This window comes from Myxine glutinosa, chromosome 1 (assembly GCF_964187855.1).
Source record: "Myxine glutinosa chromosome 1, kmMyxGlut1.1, whole genome shotgun sequence".
Classification (NCBI taxonomy): domain Eukaryota; kingdom Metazoa; phylum Chordata; class Myxini; order Myxiniformes; family Myxinidae; genus Myxine; species Myxine glutinosa.
This window is the reverse complement of record NC_136261.1, coordinates 396,485,459-396,511,706: the sequence shown is the minus strand read 5'-3', so window position 1 is coordinate 396,511,706 and position 26,248 is coordinate 396,485,459. Positions and strand designations below refer to the sequence as shown.

The 26,248-nt window shown below is 33.1% G+C and overlaps 1 protein-coding gene across 4 annotated transcripts in view; it reads right to left on the bottom strand.

Moving 5' to 3' along the window:
- Positions 1-26,248, bottom strand: part of LOC137416712 (uncharacterized) — a 418,237-nt gene that overhangs the window by 39,284 nt on the left and 352,705 nt on the right. The window contains exon 1 of one of the 4 annotated variants that reach the window (XR_013621888.1): positions 21,641-22,077. The exons of 2 other annotated variants lie outside the window; for them this stretch is intronic. Coding sequence is in view for 1 of the 2 variants with exons in the window: in XM_078770323.1 (XP_078626449.1) it covers positions 21,641-21,737 (97 nt within the window). In the remaining variant the exon portion in view is untranslated. Of the gene's footprint in view, positions 1-21,640; positions 22,078-26,248 lie in introns of those variants that run through there. One more of the 4 variants, XM_078770323.1, reaches the window with a different exon arrangement.

The window sequence follows — 26,248 nt, the reverse complement described above, 5'->3', positions numbered from 1 at the left end:
AGGACATTTACCATGAAATACTGCACAAAAGGATATTTATCATGAAATACTGCACAAAAGGACATTCATCATGAAATACTGCACAAAAGGACATTTACCATGAAATACTGCACAAAAGGACATTTACCATGAAATACTGCACAAAAGGATATTTATCATGAAATACTGCACAAAAGGACATTCATCATGAAATACTGAACAATAAGGACATTTACCATGAAATACTGCACAAAAGGACATTTACCATGAAATACTGTACAATAAGGATATTTATCATGAAATACTGTACAATAAGGATATTTATCATGACATACTGTACAAAAGGATATTTATCATGAAATACTGCACAAAAGGACATTTATCATGAAATACTGCACAAAAGGACATTTATCATGAAATACTGCACAAAAGGACATTTATCATGAAATACTGCACAAAGGACATTTATCATGAAATACTGTACAAAAGGACATTTATCATGAAATACTGCACAAAAGGACATTTACCATGAAATACTGTACAATAAGGATATTTATCATGAAATACTGAACAATAAGGACATTTATCATGAAATACTGCACAAAAGGACATTTATCATGAAATACTGCACAAAAGGACATTTATCATGAAATACTGAACAATAAGGACATTCATCATGAAATACTGCACAAAAGGACATTTATCATGAAATACTGAACAATAAGGACATTTATCATGAAATACTGCACAAAAGGACATTTACCATGAAATACTGCACAAAAGGACATTTATCATGAAATACTGCAGAAAAGGATATTTATCATGAAATACTGTACAATAAGGATATTTATCATGACATACTGTACAAAAGGATATTTATCATGAAATACTGCACAAAAGGACATTTATCATGAAATACTGTACAATAAGGACATTTATCATGAAATACTGCACAAAAGGACATTTACCATGAAATACTGTACAATAAGGATATTTATCATGAAATACTGCACAAAAGGACATTCATCATGAAATACTGCACAAAAGGACATTTATCATGAAATACTGAACAATAAGGACATTTATCATGAAATACTGCACAAAAGGACATTTACCATGAAATACTGCACAAAAGGATATTTATCATGAAATACTGCACAAAAGGATATTTATCATGAAATACTGCACAAAAGGACATTTACCATGAAATACTGCACAAAAGGATATTTATCATGAAATACTGCACAAAAGGACATTCATCATGAAATACTGCAGAAAAGGATATTTATCATGAAATACTGTACAAAAGGACATTTACCATGAAATACTGCACAAAAGGATATTTATCATGAAATACTGCACAAAAGGACATTTACCATGAAATACTGCACAAAAGGATATTTATCATGAAATACTGCACAAAAGGACATTCATCATGAAATACTGCACAAAAGGACATTTACCATGAAATACTGCACAAAAGGACATTTACCATGAAATACTGCACAAAAGGATATTTATCATGAAATACTGCACAAAAGGACATTCATCATGAAATACTGAACAATAAGGACATTTACCATGAAATACTGCACAAAAGGACATTTACCATGAAATACTGTACAATAAGGATATTTATCATGAAATACTGTACAATAAGGATATTTATCATGACATACTGTACAAAAGGATATTTATCATGAAATACTGCACAAAAGGACATTTATCATGAAATACTGCACAAAAGGACATTTATCATGAAATACTGCACAAAAGGACATTTATCATGAAATACTGCACAAAGGACATTTATCATGAAATACTGTACAAAAGGACATTTATCATGAAATACTGCACAAAAGGACATTTACCATGAAATACTGTACAATAAGGATATTTATCATGAAATACTGAACAATAAGGACATTATCATGAAATACTGTACAATAAGGATATTTATCATGACATACTGTACAAAAGGATATTTATCATGAAATACTGCACAAAAGGACATTCATCATTAAATACTGCACAAAAGGACATTTATCATGAAATACTGAACAATAAGGACATCTACCATGAAATACTGAACAATGAGGATATTTATCATGAAATACTGTACAAAAGGACATTTATCATGAAATACTGAACAATGAGGATATTTACCATGAAATACTGCACAAAAGGACATCTACCATGAAATACTGAACAATGAGGATATTTATCATGAAATACTGCACAAAAGGACATCTACCATGAAATACTGAACAATGAGGATATTTATCATGAAATACTGTACAAAAGGACATTTACCATGAAATACTGTACAATAAGGATATTTATCATGAAATACTGAACAATAAGGACATTTATCATGAAATACTGCACAAAAGGACATTTATCATGAAATACTGAACAATAAGGACATTTATCATGAAGTACTGCACAAAAGGACATTTACCATGAAATACTGTACAAAAGGACATTTATCATGAAATACTGCACAAAAGGACATTTATCATGAAATACTGCAGAAAAGGATATTTATCATGAAATACTGTACAATAAGGATATTTATCATGCCATACTGTACAAAAGGACATTTATCATGAAATACTGAACAATAAGGACATTTATCATGAAGTACTGCACAAAAGGACATTTACCATGAAATACTGTACAAAAGGACATTTATCATGAAATACTGCACAAAAGGACATTTATCATGAAATACTGCAGAAAAGGATATTTATCATGAAATACTGTACAATAAGGATATTTATCATGCCATACTGTACAAAAGGACATTTATCATGAAATACTGCACGAAAGGACATTTACCATGAAATACTGTACAATAAGGATATTTATCATGAAATACTGCACAAAAGGACATTCATCATGAAATACTGTACAATAAGGACATTTATCATGAAATACTGCACAAAAGGACATTTACCATGAAATACTGTACAATAAGGATATTTATCATGAAATACTGCACAAAAGGACATTCATCATGAAATACTGCACAAAAGGACATTTATCATGAAATACTGAACAATAAGGACATTTATCATGAAATACTGCACAAAAGGACATTTACCATGAAATACTGTACAATAAGGATATTTATCATGAAATACTGCACAAAAGGACATTCATCATGAAATACTGCACAAAAGGACATTTATCATGAAATACTGCACAAAAGGACATTCATCATGAAATACTGCACAAAAGGACATTCATCCTGAAATACTGAACAATAAGGACATTCATCATGAAATACTGCACAAAAGGACATTTACCATGAAATACTGTACAATAAGGATATTTATCATGAAATACTGTACAATAAGGATATTTATCATGACATACTGTACAAAAGGATATTTATCATGAAATACTGCACAAAAGGACATTCATCATTAAATACTGCACAAAAGGACATTCATCATGAAATACTGAACAATAAGGACATTTATCATGAAATACTGTACAAAAGGATATTTATCATGAAATACTGCACAAAAGGATATTTATCATGAAATACTGCACAAAAGGACATTTATCATGAAATACTGCACAAAAGGACATTTATCATGAAATACTGCACAAAAGGACATTTATCATGAAATACTGCACAAAAGGACATTTATCATGAAATACTGCACAAAAGGACATTCATCATGAAATACTGAACAATAAGGACATTTATCATGAAATACTGTACAAAAGGATATTTATCATGAAATACTGCACAAAAGGACATTTATCATGAAATACTGCACAAAAGGACATTCATCATGAAATACTGAACAATAAGGACATTTATCATGAAATACTGCACAAAAGGACATTTATCATGAAATACTGCACAAAAGGACATTTACCATGAAATACTGTACAAAAGGATATTTATCATGAAATACTGCACAAAAGGATATTTATCATGAAATACTGCACAAAAGGACATTTATCATGAAATACTGCACAAAAGGACATTCATCATGAAATACTGAACAATAAGGACATTTATCATGAAATACTGTACAAAAGGACATTTATCATGAAATACTGCACAAAAGGACATTTATCATGAAATACTGCACAAAAGGACATTTACCATGAAATACTGTACAAAAGGATATTTATCATGAAATACTGCACAAAAGGATATTTATCATGAAATACTGCACAAAAGGACATTTATCATGAAATACTGCACAAAAGGACATTCATCATGAAATACTGAACAATAAGGTCATTTATCATGAAATACTGCACAAAAGGACATTTACCATGAAATACTGCACAAAAGGATATTTATCATGAAATACTGCACAAAAGGACATTTACCATGAAATACTGCACAAAAGGATATTTATCATGAAATACTGCACAAAAGGACATTCATCATGAAATACTGAACAATAAGGTCATTTATCATGAAATACTGCACAAAAGGACATTTACCATGAAATACTGCACAAAAGGATATTTATCATGAAATACTGCACAAAAGGACATTCATCATGAAATACTGCAGAAAAGGATATTTATCATGAAATACTGTACAAAAGGACATTTACCATGAAATACTGCACAAAAGGATATTTATCATGAAATACTGCACAAAAGGACATTTACCATGAAATACTGCACAAAAGGATATTTATCATGAAATACTGCACAAAAGGACATTCATCATGAAATACTGCACAAAAGGACATTTACCATGAAATACTGCACAAAAGGACATTTACCATGAAATACTGCACAAAAGGATATTTATCATGAAATACTGCACAAAAGGACATTCATCATGAAATACTGAACAATAAGGACATTTACCATGAAATACTGCACAAAAGGACATTTACCATGAAATACTGTACAATAAGGATATTTATCATGAAATACTGTACAATAAGGATATTTATCATGACATACTGTACAAAAGGATATTTATCATTAAATACTGTACAAAAGGACATTTATCATGAAATACTGCACAAAAGGACATTTATCATGAAATACTGCACAAAAGGACATTTATCATGAAATACTGCACAAAGGACATTTATCATGAAATACTGTACAAAAGGACATTTATCATGAAATACTGCACAAAAGGACATTTACCATGAAATACTGTACAATAAGGATATTTATCATGAAATACTGAACAATAAGGACATTTATCATGAAATACTGCACAAAAGGACATTTATCATGAAATACTGCACAAAAGGACATTTATCATGAAATACTGCACAAAGGACATTTATCATGAAATACTGTACAAAAGGACATTTATCATGAAATACTGCACAAAAGGACATTTATCATGAAATACTGAACAATAAGGACATTCATCATGAAATACTGCACAAAAGGACATTTATCATGAAATACTGAACAATAAGGACATTTATCATGAAATACTGCACAAAAGGACATTTACCATGAAATACTGCACAAAAGGACATTTATCATGAAATACTGCAGAAAAGGATATTTATCATGAAATACTGTACAATAAGGATATTTATCATGACATACTGTACAAAAGGATATTTATCATGAAATACTGCACAAAAGGACATTTATCATGAAATACTGCACAAAAGGATATTTATCATGAAATACTGAACAATAAGGACATTCATCATGAAATACTGCACAAAAGGACATTTATCATGAAATACTGAACAATAAGGACATTTATCATGAAATACTGCACAAAAGGACATTTACCATGAAATACTGCACAAAAAGACATCTACCATGAAATACTGAACAATGAGGATATTTATCATGAAATACTGTACAAAAGGACATCTACCATGAAATACTGAACAATGAGGATATTTATCATGAAATACTGCACAAAAGGACATCTACCATGAAATACTGAACAATGAGGATATTTATCATGAAATACTGTACAAAAGGACATTTATCATGAAATACTGAACAATGAGGATATTTATCATGAAATACTGTACAAAAGGACATTTATCATGAAATACTGAACAATGAGGATATTTATCATGAAATACTGCACAAAAGGACATCTACCATGAAATACTAAACAATGAGGATATTTATCATGAAATACTGTACAAAAGGACATTTATCATGAAATACTGAACAATGAGGATATTTACCATGAAATACTGCACAAAAGGACATCTACCATGAAATACTGAACAATGAGGATATTTATCATGAAATACTGCACAAAAGGACATCTACCATGAAATACTGAACAATGAGGATATTTATCATGAAATACTGTACAAAAGGACATTTACCATGAAATACTGTACAATAAGGATATTTATCATGAAATACTGAACAATAAGGACATTTATCATGAAATACTGCACAAAAGGACATTTATCATGAAATACTGAACAATAAGGACATTTATCATGAAGTACTGCACAAAAGGACATTTACCATGAAATACTGTACAAAAGGACATTTATCATGAAATACTGCACAAAAGGACATTTATCATGAAATACTGCAGAAAAGGATATTTATCATGAAATACTGTACAATAAGGATATTTATCATGCCATACTGTACAAAAGGACATTTATCATGAAATACTGCACAAAAGGACATTTATCATGAAATACTGAACAATAAGGATATTTATCATGAAATGCTGCACAAAGAACATTTATCATGAAATACTGCACAAAAGGACATTTATCATGAAATACTGTACAATAAGGATATTTATCATGAAATACTGTACAATAAGGATATTTATCATGAAATACTGTACAATAAGGACATTTATCATGAAATACTGTACAATAAGGATATTTATCATGAAATACTGTACAATAAGGACATTCATCATGAAATACTGCACAAAAGGACATTCATCATGAAATACTGTACAATAAGGACATTTATCATGAAATACTGCACAAAAGGACATTTACCATGAAATACTGTACAATAAGGATATTTATCATGAAATACTGTACAATAAGGATATTTATCATGAAATACTGCACAAAAGGACATTTATCATGAAATACTGCACAAAAGGACATTTACCATGAAATACTGCACAAAAGGACATTCATCATGAAATACTGCACAAAAGGACATTTATCATGAAATACTGCAGAAAAGGATATTTATCATGAAATACTGTACAATAAGGATATTTATCATGCCATACTGTACAAAAGGACATTTATCATGAAATACTGAACAATAAGGACATTTATCATGAAGTACTGCACAAAAGGACATTTACCATGAAATACTGTACAAAAGGACATTTATCATGAAATACTGCACAAAAGGACATTTATCATGAAATACTGCAGAAAAGGATATTTATCATGAAATACTGTACAATAAGGATATTTATCATGCCATACTGTACAAAAGGACATTTATCATGAAATACTGCACGAAAGGACATTTACCATGAAATACTGTACAATAAGGATATTTATCATGAAATACTGCACAAAAGGACATTCATCATGAAATACTGTACAATAAGGACATTTATCATGAAATACTGCACAAAAGGACATTTACCATGAAATACTGTACAATAAGGATATTTATCATGAAATACTGCACAAAAGGACATTCATCATGAAATACTGCACAAAAGGACATTTATCATGAAATACTGCACAAAAGGACATTCATCATGAAATACTGCACAAAAGGACATTCATCATGAAATACTGAACAATAAGGACATTCATCATGAAATACTGCACAAAAGGACATTTACCATGAAATACTGTACAATAAGGATATTTATCATGAAATACTGTACAATAAGGATATTTATCATGACATACTGTACAAAAGGATATTTATCATGAAATACTGCACAAAAGGACATTCATCATTAAATACTGCACAAAAGGACATTCATCATGAAATACTGAACAATAAGGACATTTATCATGAAATACTGTACAAAAGGATATTTATCATGAAATACTGCACAAAAGGATATTTATCATGAAATACTGCACAAAAGGACATTTATCATGAAATACTGTACAATAAGGATATTTATCATGAAATACTGAACAATAAGGACATTTATCATGAAATACTGCACAAAAGGACATTTATCATGAAATACTGCACAAAAGGACATTTATCATGAAATACTGAACAATAAGGACATTCATCATGAAATACTGCACAAAAGGACATTTATCATGAAATACTGAACAATAAGGACATTTATCATGAAATACTGCACAAAAGGACATTTACCATGAAATACTGCACAAAAGGACATTTATCATGAAATACTGCAGAAAAGGATATTTATCATGAAATACTGTACAATAAGGATATTTATCATGACATACTGTACAAAAGGATATTTATCATGAAATACTGCACAAAAGGACATTTATCATGAAATACTGCACAAAAGGATATATATCATGAAATACTGAACAATAAGGACATTTATCATGAAATACTGCACAAAAGGACATTTATCATGAAATACTGAACAATAAGGACATTTATCATGAAATACTGCACAAAAGGACATTTACCATGAAATACTGCACAAAAGGACATTTACCATGAAATACTGAACAATGAGGATATTTATCATGAAATACTGTACAAAAGGACATTAATCATGAAATACTGCAGAAAAGGACATTTATCATGAAATACTGAACAATAAGGACATTCATCATGAAATACTGCACAAAAGGACATTTATCATGAAATACTGAACAATAAGGACATTTATCATGAAATACTGCACAAAAGGACATTTACCATGAAATACTGCACAAAAGGACATTTACCATGAAATACTGAACAATGAGGATATTTATCATGAAATACTGCACAAAAGGACATTTATCATGAAATACTGCAGAAAAGGACATTTATCATGAAATACTGAACAATAAGGACATTCATCATGAAATACTGCACAAAAGGACATTTATCATGAAATACTGAACAATAAGGACATTTATCATGAAATACTGCACAAAAGGACATTTACCATGAAATACTGCACAAAAGGACATTTACCATGAAATACTGAACAATGAGGATATTTATCATGAAATACTGTACAAAAGGACATTTATCATGAAATACTGCACAAAAGGATATTTATCATGAAATACTGTACAAAAGGACATTTATCATGAAATACTGCACAAAAGGACATTTATCATGAAATACTGCACGAAAGGACATTTACCATGAAATACTGTACAATAAGGATATTTATCATGAAATACTGCACAAAAGGACATTCATCATGAAATACTGTACAATAAGGACATTTATCATGAAATACTGCACAAAAGGACATTTACCATGAAATACTGTACAATAAGGATATTTATCATGAAATACTGCACAAAAGGACATTCATCATGAAATACTGCACAAAAGGACATTTATCATGAAATACTGAACAATAAGGATATTTATCACGAAATACTGCACAAAAGGACATTTATCATGAAATACTGCACAAAAGGACATTTATCATGAAATAATGAACAATAAGGACATTTATCATGAAATACTGCACAAAAGGACATTTATCATGAAATACTGCACAAAAGGACATTTATCATGAAATAATGAACAATAAGGACATTTATCATGAAATACTGCACAAAAGGACATTTACCATGAAATACTGTACAATAAGGATATTTATCATGAAATACTGTACAATAAGGATATTTATCATGACATACTGTACAAAAGGATATTTATCATGAAATACTGCACAAAAGGACATTCATCATTAAATACTGCACAAAAGGACATTCATCATGAAATACTGAACAATAAGGACATTTATCATGAAATACTGCACAAAAGGACATTTACCATGAAATACTGTACAAAAGGATATTTATCATGAAATACTGCACAAAAGGATATTTATCATGAAATACTGCACAAAAGGACATTTATCATGAAATACTGCACAAAAGGACATTCATCATGAAATACTGAACAATAAGGACATTTATCATGAAATACTGCACAAAAGGACATTTACCATGAAATACTGTACAATAAGGATATTTATCATGAAATACTGCACAAAAGGACATTTACCATGAAATACTGCACAAAAGGATATTTATCATGAAATACTGCACAAAAGGACATTCATCATGAAATACTGCACAAAAGGACATTTACCATGAAATACTGCACAAAAGGACATTTACCATGAAATACTGCACAAAAGGATATTTATCATGAAATACTGCACAAAAGGACATTCATCATGAAATACTGAACAATAAGGACATTTATCATGAAATACTGCACAAAAGGACATTTACCATGAAATACTGTACAATAAGGATATTTATCATGAAATACTGTACAATAAGGATATTTATCATGACATACTGTACAAAAGGATATTTATCATGAAATACTGCACACAAGGACATTTATCATGAAATACTGCACAAAAGGACATTTATCATGAAATACTGCACAAAAGGACATTTATCATGAAATACTGCACAAAAGGATATTTATCATGAAATACTGCACAAAGGACATTTATCATGAAATACTGTACAAAAGGACATTTATCATGAAATACTGCACAAAAGGACATTTACCATGAAATACTGTACAATAAGGATATTTATCATGAAATACTGAACAATAAGGACATTTATCATGAAATACTGCACAAAAGGACATTTATCATGAAATACTGAACAATAAGGACATTTATCATGAAATACTGAACAATAAGGACATTTATCATGAAATACTGAACAATAAGGACATTTATCATGAAATACTGCACAAAAGGACATTTATCATGAAATACTGAACAATAAGGACATTCATCATGAAATACTGAACAATAAGGACATTTATCATGAAATACTGCACAAAAGGACATTTATCATGAAATACTGAACAATAAGGACATTCATCATGAAATACTGCACAAAAGGACATTTATCATGAAATACTGAACAATAAGGACATTTATCATGAAATACTGCACAAAAGGACATTTACCATGAAATACTGCACAAAAGGACATTTACCATGAAATACTGAACAATGAGGATATTTATCATGAAATACTGTACAAAAGGACATTTATCATGAAATACTGCACAAAAGGACATTTACCATGAAATACTGTACAATAAGGATATTTATCATGACATACTGTACAAAAGGATATTTATCATGAAATACTGCACAAAAGGACATTTATCATGAAATACTGCACAAAAGGATATTTATCATGAAATACTGAACAATAAGGACATTCATCATGAAATACTGCACAAAAGGACATTTATCATGAAATACTGAACAATAAGGACATTTATCATGAAATACTGCACAAAAGGACATCTACCATGAAATATTGAACAATGAGGATATTTATCATGAAATACTGTACAAAAGGACATCTACCATGAAATACTGAACAATGAGGATATTTATCATGAAATACTGCACAAAAGGACATCTACCATGAAATACTGAACAATGAGGATATTTATCATGAAATACTGTACAAAAGGACATTTATCATGAAATACTGAACAATGAGGATATTTATCATGAAATACTGTACAAAAGGACATTTATCATGAAATACTGAACAATGAGGATATTTATCATGAAATACTGCACAAAAGGACATCTACCATGAAATACTGAACAATGAGGATATTTATCATGAAATACTGTACAAAAGGACATTTATCATGAAATACTGAACAATGAGGATATTTACCATGAAATACTGCACAAAAGGACATCTACCATGAAATACTGAACAATGAGGATATTTATCATGAAATACTGTACAAAAGGACATTTACCATGAAATACTGTACAATAAGGATATTTATCATGAAATACTGAACAATAAGGACATTTATCATGAAATACTGCACAAAAGGACATTTATCATGAAATACTGAACAATAAGGACATTTATCATGAAGTACTGCACAAAAGGACATTTACCATGAAATACTGTACAAAAGGACATTTATCATGAAATACTGCACAAAAGGACATTTATCATGAAATACTGCAGAAAAGGATATTTATCATGAAATACTGTACAATAAGGATATTTATCATGCCATACTGTACAAAAGGACATTTATCATGAAATACTGAACAATAAGGACATTTATCATGAAGTACTGCACAAAAGGACATTTACCATGAAATACTGTACAAAAGGACATTTATCATGAAATACTGCACAAAAGGACATTTATCATGAAATACTGCAGAAAAGGATATTTATCATGAAATACTGTACAATAAGGATATTTATCATGCCATACTGTACAAAAGGACATTTATCATGAAATACTGCACGAAAGGACATTTACCATGAAATACTGTACAATAAGGATATTTATCATGAAATACTGCACAAAAGGACATTCATCATGAAATACTGTACAATAAGGACATTTATCATGAAATACTGCACAAAAGGACATTTACCATGAAATACTGTACAATAAGGATATTTATCATGAAATACTGCACAAAAGGACATTCATCATGAAATACTGCACAAAAGGACATTTATCATGAAATACTGAACAATAAGGACATTTATCATGAAATACTGCACAAAAGGACATTTACCATGAAATACTGTACAATAAGGATATTTATCATGAAATACTGCACAAAAGGACATTCATCATGAAATACTGCACAAAAGGACATTTATCATGAAATACTGCACAATAAGGATATTTATCATGAAATACTGTACAATAAGGATATTTATCATGACATACTGTACAAAAGGATATTTATCATGAAATACTGCACAAAAGGACATTCATCATGAAATACTGTACAAAAGGACATTCATCATGAAATACTGAACAATAAGGACATTCATCATGAAATACTGCACAAAAGGACATTTACCATGAAATACTGTACAATAAGGATATTTATCATGAAATACTGCACAAAAGGACATTTACCATGAAATACTGCACAAAAGGACATTTATCATGAAATACTGCACAAAAGGACATTCATCATGAAATACTGCACAAAAGGACATTCATCATGAAATACTGAACAATAAGGACATTCATCATGAAATACTGCACAAAAGGACATTTACCATGAAATACTGTACAATAAGGATATTTATCATGAAATACTGTACAATAAGGATATTTATCATGACATACTGTACAAAAGGATATTTATCATGAAATACTGCACAAAAGGACATTCATCATTAAATACTGCACAAAAGGACATTCATCATGAAATACTGAACAATAAGGACATTTATCATGAAATACTGTACAAAAGGATATTTATCATGAAATACTGCACAAAAGGATATTTATCATGAAATACTGCACAAAAGGACATTTATCATGAAATACTGCACAAAAGGACATTTATCATGAAATACTGCACAAAAGGACATTTATCATGAAATACTGCACAAAAGGACATTTATCATGAAATACTGCACAAAAGGACATTCATCATGAAATACTGAACAATAAGGACATTTATCATGAAATACTGTACAAAAGGATATTTATCATGAAATACTGCACAAAAGGACATTTATCATGAAATACTGCACAAAAGGACATTCATCATGAAATACTGCACAAAAGGATATTTATCATGAAATACTGCACAAAAGGATATTTATCATGAAATACTGCACAAAAGGATATTTATCATGAAATACTGCACAAAAGGATATTTATCATGAAATACTGCACAAAAGGACATTCATCATGAAATACTGCACAAAAGGACATTCATCATGAAATACTGAACAATAAGGACATTTATCATGAAATACTGAACAAAAGGACATTTATCATGAAATACTGCACAAAAGGACATTTACCATGAAATACTGTACAAAAGGATATTTATCATGAAATACTGCACAAAAGGATATTTATCATGAAATACTGCACAAAAGGACATTTATCATGAAATACTGCACAAAAGGACATTCATCATGAAATACTGAACAATAAGGTCATTTATCATGAAATACTGCACAAAAGGACATTTACCATGAAATACTGTACAATAAGGATATTTATCATGAAATACTGCACAAAAGGACATTTACCATGAAATACTGCACAAAAGGATATTTATCATGAAATACTGCACAAAAGGACATTCATCATGAAATACTGCACAAAAGGACATTTACCATGAAATACTGCACAAAAGGACATTTACCATGAAATACTGCACAAAAGGATATTTATCATGAAATACTGCACAAAAGGACATTCATCATGAAATACTGAACAATAAGGACATTTACCATGAAATACTGCACAAAAGGACATTTACCATGAAATACTGTACAATAAGGATATTTATCATGAAATACTGTACAATAAGGATATTTATCATGACATACTGTACAAAAGGATATTTATCATGAAATACTGCACAAAAGGACATTTATCATGAAATACTGCACAAAAGGACATTTATCATGAAATACTGCACAAAAGGACATTTATCATGAAATACTGCACAAAGGACATTTATCATGAAATACTGTACAAAAGGACATTTATCATGAAATACTGCACAAAAGGACATTTACCATGAAATACTGTACAATAAGGATATTTATCATGAAATACTGAACAATAAGGACATTTATCATGAAATACTGCACAAAAGGACATTTATCATGAAATACTGTACAAAAGGATATTTATCATGAAATACTGAACAATAAGGACATTTATCATGAAATACTGTACAAAAGGATATTTATCATGAAATACTGTACAAAAGGATATTTATCATGAAATACTGAACAATAAGGACATTTATCATGAAATACTGAACAATAAGGACATTTATCATGAAATACTGAACAATAAGGATATTTATCATGAAATACTGAACAATAAGGACATTTATCATGAAATACTGCACAAAAGGACATTTATCATGAAATACTGTACAAAAGGATATTTATCATGAAATACTGCACAAAAGGACATTTATCATGAAATACTGCACAAAAGGACATTTATCATGAAATACTGCACAAAAGGACATTTACCATGAAATACTGTACAAAAGGATATTTATCATGAAATACTGCACAAAAGGATATTTATCATGAAATACTGCACAAAAGGACATTTATCATGAAATACTGCACAAAAGGACATTCATCATGAAATACTGAACAATAAGGTCATTTATCATGAAATACTGCACAAAAGGACATTTACCATGAAATACTGTACAATAAGGATATTTATCATGAAATACTGCACAAAAGGACATTTACCATGAAATACTGCACAAAAGGATATTTATCATGAAATACTGCACAAAAGGACATTCATCATGAAATACTGCACAAAAGGACATTTACCATGAAATACTGCACAAAAGGACATTTACCATGAAATACTGCACAAAAGGATATTTATCATGAAATACTGCACAAAAGGACATTCATCATGAAATACTGAACAATAAGGACATTTACCATGAAATACTGCACAAAAGGACATTTACCATGAAATACTGTACAATAAGGATATTTATCATGAAATACTGTACAATAAGGATATTTATCATGACATACTGTACAAAAGGATATTTATCATGAAATACTGCACAAAAGGACATTTATCATGAAATACTGCACAAAAGGACATTTATCATGAAATACTGCACAAAAGGACATTTATCATGAAATACTGTACAATAAGGATATTTATCATGAAATACTGTACAATAAGGACATTTATCATGAAATACTGTACAAAAGGATATTTATCATGAAATACTGCACAAAAGGACATTTATCATGAAATACTGTACAATAAGGACATTTATCATGAAATACTGTACAAAAGGATATTTATCATGAAATACTGCACAAAAGGATATTTATCATGAAATACTGCACAAAAGGACATTCATCATGAAATACTGCACAAAAGGACATTTATCATGAAATACTGCACAAAGGACATTTATCATGAAATACTGTACAAAAGGACATTTATCATGAAATACTGCACAAAAGGACATTTACCATGAAATACTGTACAATAAGGATATTTATCATGAAATACTGAACAATAAGGACATTTATCATGAAATACTGCACAAAAGGACATTTATCATGAAATACTGCACAAAAGGACATTTATCATGAAATACTGAACAATAAGGACATTTATCATGAAATACTGCACAAAAGGACATTTACCATGAAATACTGCACAAAAGGACATTTATCATGAAATACTGCAGAAAAGGATATTTATCATGAAATACTGTACAATAAGGATATTTATCATGACATACTGTACAAAAGGATATTTATCATGAAATACTGCACAAAAGGACATTTATCATGAAATACTGCACAAAAGGATATTTATCATGAAATACTGAACAATAAGGACATTCATCATGAAATACTGCACAAAAGGACATTTATCATGAAATACTGAACAATAAGGACATTTATCATGAAATACTGCACAAAAGGACATTTACCATGAAATACTGCACAAAAAGACATCTACCATGAAATACTGAACAATGAGGATATTTATCATGAAATACTGTACAAAAGGACATCTACCATGAAATACTGAACAATGAGGATATTTATCATGAAATACTGTACAAAAGGACATTTATCATGAAATACTGAACAATGAGGATATTTATCATGAAATACTGTACAAAAGGACATTTATCATGAAATACTGAACAATGAGGATATTTATCATGAAATACTGTACAAAAGGACATTTATCATGAAATACTGAACAATGAGGATATTTATCATGAAATACTGTACAAAAGGACATCTACCATGAAATACTGAACAATGAGGATATTTATCATGAAATACTGTACAAAAGGACATTTATCATGAAATACTGAACAATGAGGATATTTACCATGAAATACTGCACAAAAGGACATCTACCATGAAATACTGAACAATGAGGATATTTATCATGAAATACTGCACAAAAGGACATCTACCATGAAATACTGAACAATGAGGATATTTATCATGAAATACTGTACAAAAGGACATTTACCATGAAATACTGTACAATAAGGATATTTATCATGAAATACTGAACAATAAGGACATTTATCATGAAATACTGCACAAAAGGACATTTATCATGAAATACTGAACAATAAGGACATTTATCATGAAGTACTGCACAAAAGGACATTTACCATGAAATACTGTACAAAAGGACATTTATCATGAAATACTGCACAAAAGGACATTTATCATGAAATACTGCAGAAAAGGATATTTATCATGAAATACTGTACAATAAGGATATTTATCATGCCATACTGTACAAAAGGACATTTATCATGAAATACTGCACAAAAGGACATTTATCATGAAATACTGAACAATAAGGATATTTATCATGAAATGCTGCACAAAAGGACATTTATCATGAAATACTGCACAAAAGGACATTTATCATGAAATACTGTACAATAAGGATATTTATCATGAAATACTGTACAATAAGGATATTTATCATGAAATACTGTACAATAAGGACATTTATCATGAAATACTGTACAATAAGGATATTTATCATGAAATACTGTACAATAAGGACATTTATCATGAAATACTGTACAATAAGGACATTTATCATGAAATACTGTCCAATAAGGACATTTATCATGAAATACTGAACAATAAGGATATTTATCATGAAATACTGTACAATAAGGACATTTATCATGAAATACTGCAGAAAAGGATATTTATCATGAAATACTGTACAATAAGGATATTTATCATGCCATACTGTACAATAAGGACATTTATCATGAAATACTGTACAATAAGGATATTTATCATGAAATACTGTACAATAAGGACATTTATCATGAAATACTGCACAAAAGGATATTTATCATGAAATACTGTACAATAAGGACATTTATCATGAAATACTGCAGAAAAGGATATTTATCATGAAATACTGTACAATAAGGACATTTATCATGAAATACTGCAGAAAAGGATATTTATCATGAAATACTGCACAAAAGGATATTTATCATGAAATACTGTACAATAAGGACATTTATCATGAAATACTGCAGAAAAGGATATTTATCATGAAATACTGTACAATAAGGATATTTATCATGCCATACTGTACAAAAGGACATTTATCATGAAATACTGCACAAAAGGATATTTATCATGAAATACTGAACAATAAGGACATTTATCATGAAGTACTGCACAAAAGGACATTTACCATGAAATACTGTACAAAAGGACATTCATCATGAAATACTGCACAAAAGGACATTTATCATGAAATACTGAACAATAAGGACATTTATCATGAAATACTGCAGAAAAGGATATTTATCATGAAATACTGTACAATAAGGATATTTATCATGAAATACTGCACAAAAGGACATTTATCATGAAATACTGCACAAAAGGACATTTATCATGAAATACTGAACAATAAGGACATTTATCATGAAATACTGCACAAAAGGACATTTATCATGAAATACTGCACAAAAGGACATTTATCATGAAATACTGAACAATAAGGACATTTATCATGAAATACTGCAGAAAAGGATATTTATCATGAAATACTGTACAATAAGGATATTTATCATGCCATACTGTACAAAAGGACATTTATCATGAAATACTGCACAAAAGGACATTTATCATGAAATACTGCACAAAAGGACATTTATCATGAAATACTGAACAATAAGGATATTTATCATGAAATACTGCACAAAAGGACATTTATCATGAAATACTGCACAAAAGGACATTTATCATGAAATACTGTACAATAAGGATATTTATCATGAAATACTGTACAAAAGGACATTTATCATGAAATACTGCACAAAAGGACATTTACCATGAAATACTGAACAATAAGGACATTTATCATGAAATACTGTACAAAAGGACATTTACCATGAAATACTGAACAATAAGGACATTTATCATGAAATACTGCACAAAAGGACATTTACCATGAAATACTGAACAATAAGGATATTTATCATGAAATACTGCACAAAAGGACATTTATCATGAAATACTGCACAAAAGGACATTTATCATGAAATACTGCACAAAAGGACATTTATCATGAAATACTGCACAAAAGGACATTTATCATGAAATACTGCACAAAAGGACATTTATCATGAAATACTGCACAAAAGGACATTTACCATGAAATACTGAACAATAAGGACATTTATCATGAAATACTGTACAAAAGGACATTTACCATGAAATACTGAACAATAAGGATATTTATCATGAAATACTGTACAAAAGGACATTTATCATGAAATACTGCACAAAAGGACATTTACCATGAAATACTGAACAATAAGGACATTTATCATGAAATACTGTACAAAAGGACATTTACCATGAAATACTGAACAATAAGGACATTTATCATGAAATACTGCACAAAAGGACATTTATCATGAAATACTGAACAATAAGGATATTTATCATGACATAGTGCACAAAAGGACATTTATCATGAAATACTGCACAAAAGGACATTTATCATGAAATACTGTACAAAGGGACATTTATCATTAAATACTGAACAATAATGACATGTATAATGAAATACTGTGCAAGAGGACATTTACCATGAAATACTGTACAAAAGGACATTCATCATGAAATACTGTACAATTCAGGATATTTGTCATGAAATACTGTACAATGAGGACATTTATCATGAAATACTGTACAATAAGGACATGTATAATGAAATACTGTACAAGAGGACATTTACCATGAAATACTGTACAAAAGGACATTCATCATGAAATACTGTACAATTCAGGATATTTGTCATGAATACTGTACAAAGGGATATTTACAGTGAAATACTGAACAAAAGGACATTTACAGTGAAATACTGAACAAAAGGACATTTACAGTGAAATACTGAACAAAAGGACATTTACAGTGAAATACTGCACAAAAAAGGTCATGTGCAGTGAAATACTGAACAAAAGGACATTTACAGTGAAATACTGCAGAAAAGGATATTTACAAAGAAATACTGAACAAAAGGATATTTACAGTGAAATTCTGTACAAAAGGACATGTGCAGTGAAATACTGCACAAAAGGACATGTGTAGTGAAATACTGCACAAAAGGACATGTGCAGTGAAATACTGCACAAAAGGACATGTGCAGTGAAATACTGCACAAAAGGACATTTACAGTGAAATACTGCACCAAAGGACATGTGCAGTGAAATACTGCACAAAAGGACATGTGCAGTGAAATACTGTACAAAAGGACATTTACAGTGAAATACTGTACAAAAGGACATTTACAGTGAAATACTGTACAAAAGGACATTTCCAGTGAAATACTGTACAAAAGGACATTTACAGTGAAATACTGAACAAAAGGACATTTACAGTGAAATACTGCAGAAAAGGATATTTACAATGAAATACTGTACAAAAGGACATTTACAGTGAAATACTGCACAAAAGGACATTTACAGTGAAATACTGCACAAAAGGACATGTGCAGTGAAATACTGCATAAAAGGACATGTGCAGTGAAATACTGTACAAAAGGACATTTACAGTGAAATACTGTACAAAAGGACATTTACAGTGAAATACTGCACAAAAGGACATGTGCAGTGAAATACTGTACAAAAGGACATTTACAGTGAAATACTGTACAAAAGGACATTTACAGTGAAATACTGTACAAAAGGACATGTGCAGTGAAATACTGTACAAAAGGACATTTACAGTGAAATACTGTACAAAAGGACATTTACAGTGAAATACTGCACAAAAGGACATTTACAGTGAAATACTGCACAAAAGGACATGTGCAGTGAAATACTGCATAAAAGGACATTTACAGTGAAATACTGCACAAAAGGACATTTACAGTGAAATACTGCACAAAAGGACATGTGCAGTGAAATACTGTACAAAAGGACATTTACAGTGAAATACTGCACAAAAGGACATTTACAGTGAAATACTGCACAAAAGGACATGTGCAGTGAAATACTGCATAAAAGGACATGTGCAGTGAAATACTGTACAAAAGGACATTTACAGTGAAATACTGTACAAAAGGACATTTACAGTGAAATACTGTACAAAAGGACATTTCCAGTGAAATACTGTACAAAAGGACATTTACAGTGAAATACTGCACAAAAGGACATTTACAGTGAAATACTGCACAAAAGGACATGTGCAGTGAAATACTGCACAAAAGGACATGTGCAGTGAAATACTGTACAAAAGGACATTTACAGTGAAATACTGTACAAAAGGACATTTCCAGTGAAATACTGTACAAAAGGACATTTCCAGTGAAATACTGTACAAAAGGACATTTACAGTGCCATACTGTACAAAAGGACATTTACAGTGAAATACTGTACAAAAGGACATTCACAGTGAAATACTGTACAAAAGCACATTAAATATCAAACTCAGACAGATCTCAATACTCACGTCCATTGAAAAATTTTATGTCGTCCTCCGTGATGGTAAAATTGAAAGAAGAGCCACCAATCGCTTTTAATCCCACGGCGGCCATCTTTGCTAACATTGGTTCGCAAGCACCTCGCTTACCGCCCGCGAAGCTCCTCTCTTGATCGCTTGTTCCGGAACCAAGCGGCTTACAAAGCGGTTGTTAAGGAACGCCTGGCTTGGCGAGCATTGACGAACGATCGGGCGCAAAGGAGAGCGATTGCGAACGCCACACTTCCCAGATCCATCCTCCTTCAAGCTGTACGTCAGTGCGTCGCCCCTCCCTCAATCCATCAACGATGTTTATTTAACACGATGTGCTTCATGGATGTGAGATATGGTAACTAGTTAATGGTGGTCGTGTTTGCTCGTTACCGTTCATGGGTGTTACTGTTAATTCGTTTAATTGTGATATTTGAAGCTTTAATGCTATACATCCGGATCAGGAAGTGCGTAGCGTGTGAGAAACGCGTCACGGGACGAGGGGCGTGGCCCGGAGTGCGTAACGGGCCGATGGGCAGGTCATGGGTCGAGGGGCGTGTCACCGATCGAGGGGCGTGTCACGAATCGAGGGGCGGGTCAACGATCGAGGAGAGTGTCACGGATCGAGGGCGGGTCACCGATCGAGGGGCGTGTCACGGATCGAGGGGCGGGTCACGGAGCGCGTCACCATGACGATCAATGCTTTGTCCCGAAAGGAAAGCTTCCATTTACACGACAGGTAAACTTCCGTTAATATCCTGTCCTCGGGAAGCGAAAGCAGCGTGAGGCATTCGGGTGCGTGTGGCATGTCTGCATTTTTAAAATTCATTTTCTCGGCAACCATTGGTCCGATGAACCAGTGGCGTATCGGGGAAAAATGACGCTTGGGGCGAGATGTCAAATTGCCACCCCCTCGCAACTCACATGCTGAGTTAAACACAAAGCCCAATTAAATAACTATTACCCTGCGCTCGCGAAGTGAAAAGCGAGGTTAAGCATTCAGGTACGGACACGTACGTGTCTGCATTTCAGTAAAGTAAAGTGTGTGCCATGTCAGCATTTAAAAATGCATATTCTCCGCAACTGTTGGTCCAATTGACATGAAATTTTCACCATTGGAGCGCCTCCTCCTGAATAATATTTTAGTCAATATTATGACGTCACAGGTCACGTGGTACAGGCGCCATCTTGGAAAAAGTTACACCTCCATGTCTCTCAAACCGCTCAATGAAAAAAAAATGGAAACATGGCTCATTGTCAAGTACTCACCATGGGGAATAAGACGTGTTGATGATGATGTCATCGGTGCCTTAGTTATGACGTCATAATTCGACAAGTACAACACTTGATCTGATCAGTATGAAAAAAAAATTCCTCTGCAACTATCAGTCCAATTGACACAAAATTTTCAGAATATGAGCGGCTTCTCCTGGGGAATTTTTTAAATGATAATTATGACGTCATATGTCACGTGGTACAGGCGCCATTTTGGAAAAATCGAAAAAGGTTGCACCTCTATATCTCCGAAACCGCTCCAAGGAGCTCCATTTACATTTCGCTCCATTTACATTTCGCTTTCGGACAACATGGACCAACTTCTATCAACTCATCCAAACTCTCTCTTCCTCATCTGTGGCGACTTCAACTGTCATCAGGCCAGCTGGCTGGGTGTGGGTTCATCTCTCACCAGCTATGGCACCTCAGCAAAGGACTTCTGCGACTCATTGGGACTGACACAATCTGTCAATCTCCCGACCCGGATCTCAGTCAATGGAGTATCTTCTCTTCTGGACTTGGTTATGACTAATTTCACTGCAAATGTCTACTGCTCTTCTTCTGCTCCAATTGGTTCTTCTGATTATGTGCTTGTCAAAGTGGACATCTCTCTGGCCATTCTCAGAGAGCCTCCTCAGCGCCGACGAGTCTGGCATTTCACTCAGGCCGACTGGCACGGTCTGCAAGCAGCCATCAATCATCTGGACTGGTCTCCCATCTCCACTGCCTCTGACATCAATTATTCCTGGGAATTCTTCCAAAGCAAACTGCTCTCTCTCATGCACAGATTTATCCCATCTCGTCTTCAGTTGTGTTACACTTCCTCCCATTCATGGTACACTGAATCTTGTGGTGAGGCAGTTGCCCTGAAACAACTTGCCTTTGCCCCTTGGAAGGCAAATCCAACTGAGGGGAATCTCAGTTCCTTCCACCAAGCTCGGAACAAGTGTGTGTCTACCCTCAGAGGTGCCAGGAAGCACTATCCCTCCACACTCAAGATTGAACTCTCAAACCTGTCTCCTTCCGCCAAATCCAGGTGGCGTCTGGTCAAATCCGTTTCTGGTGTTTGTTCCCCCTCCATCCCCTCCCTTACCTCAAATGGCTACACAGTTGACACCGCACGTGACAAAGCCGAATGACAACTCTGTGTTTGCCTCAAATTCTTGTGTCCCAAACCCATCTCTCTCTGTTCCCACCTTTCCCAGTCGAACCCAACTGCTCCTGGACTCTGTGTCCTTCTCTCCTGACAAGGTGGAGAAGTTTTTTTTTCATCAAACCTCAACTCTGATTCTGCAACTGGACCAGACGGCATCAGATCATGGGTCCTAAAATTCTGCTCTGCCGCTCTATCTCACCCTCTCTCTGTTCTTTTCGCCCTCTCTTTTGCTCAAGGGCATCTGCCAGAATCTTGGAAATCAGCAAACATTAGCGCTTTACACAAAAAAGGTGCAAAAACAGATCCTTGCAACAACAGACCAATCAGCCTGCTTCCAATAATTATCAGCAAAGTCATCGAATCCATCATTGCTTCGGATATCAAATCCTTCGTCTTCTCCAATGGCTTGATCTCTGATCATCAATTTGGATTCAGACCAGGTCAATCTACTCTGGACATGTTGCTTCTGCTGTCTCAACAATGGATGGAGGTCCTCAATGCCAAACAGGAAATCAGAGCTGTCTCACTTGACATATCACGTGCCTTCAATACGGTCTGGCACCCAGCTCTGCTCACCAAACTCTCCTCCTATGGTATCCATGGAAATCTCCACTCATGGCTTGCCAACTTCCTCTCTGGTCGTAGGCAACGTGTGGCCCTGAATGGATTTCTCTCATCTCCCCTCCCTGTTCTGGCTGGAGTTCCCCAAGGTCGTGTTCTGGGCCCTGTGCTATTTCTGGTCTTCATCAATGAGATCTCCGACTCTCTGGAAAATCCTCTCTGTCTCTTTGCTGATGACTCCACTATCTGCCGCTCCATTCCTCATCCCTCAGATAGGCAGTCTGCAGCCTCCTCACTCTCTGCAGACCTGGACAAAATCACAGACTGGTCAAACAAGTGGAACATGTCTTTCAATCCTGACAAATCTCACTCTTACAATGTCTCTCCGAAAGGACCAACTGCAAAAACCCTCCCATCTACTTTCTCAACAATCCTCTCCAAGAAGTTCTGTCGCTCAAGCTTTTGGGTCTCACTATCTGCCATGCTCTTTCTTGGGAAACCACATTTCCAAGCTGGCCTCCAAAGCCAGTCGCCGACTGGGCATCCTCCGTCGTGCGAAGTCCTTCCTTGACACACCTGAGCTCCTCACCACATACAAGGCTTTCATCCACTGCTCAATGGAATACTGTTCCCCCCTCTGGGCTGGTGCTCCTGCCTCACACCTAGCTCGGCTTCACGCTGTTGAGGCCAAAGCTTTCAGAATCTTTGGAATCTCCTGCGATGAAGTTAACTCCAAGGGCCTTTCACTCACTCACCGCAGGCAGGTTGGTGGTCTTTCTGTCTTCTACCGACTCCTCTCCGGCCTTGCTCCCCCAGCTCTCTCTGTGCTCTGTCCCCCCAATATTCCTTCAGGTCGCACAAGATCTGCCTGCAACCCTCTTATGGTTACACTGCCAAAATCGAGGCTCTCTGCTCACCTTCACTCTTTCATTCCCCTTTTCTCCCGCCTCTGGAACAAACTCCCCCACTCCCTTCAATCCCACTCCTCCCTCCAGGTCTTTAAAACAGCTCTTCACCACCATCTCTTATCTTCCCCCATCCAAAACTTTGATCTTTTCTACCCCCGCTAATTCACCCCAGAGTCCTTGCAGTGTTCATATGTTTTATACCTCTCCCACCTCCCCCCAAGTCCTCCCGATGTCCCTGCTCTCAAATGTTGTGTTTGTGTCCTTCCCCCTTGCTCCCCATCTTGTCTGCCGCTGCCCTTATTTTTTGTGTTTTGTGTGTCGGTTTGACTTTTTGTGTGATTAATGTTCGCTCTTTCACGAGCCTCGATCTTGTATACAAAAAAAACAAACCAAAACAAAAACTGAAACATGGCTCATTGTCAAGTACCCCGCTTGGGGAATAAGATATGTTAATGATGATGTCATCGGTACTTTAATTATGACGTCATAATTCGACAAGTCCAACGCTTGATTTGATTAGTTTGAATTTTTTTCTCTGCAATTCTTGGGCCGATTCCACACTAAATTTTCACCATAGGAGGGCCTTCTCCTGTAGAATATTTAAATGATTATTATGACGTCATAGGTCATTTGTTACAGGCGCCATCTTGGAAAAACCGAAAAACGTTGCACCTCTATATCTCCAAAACCGCTCTCTCGAAAAAATTG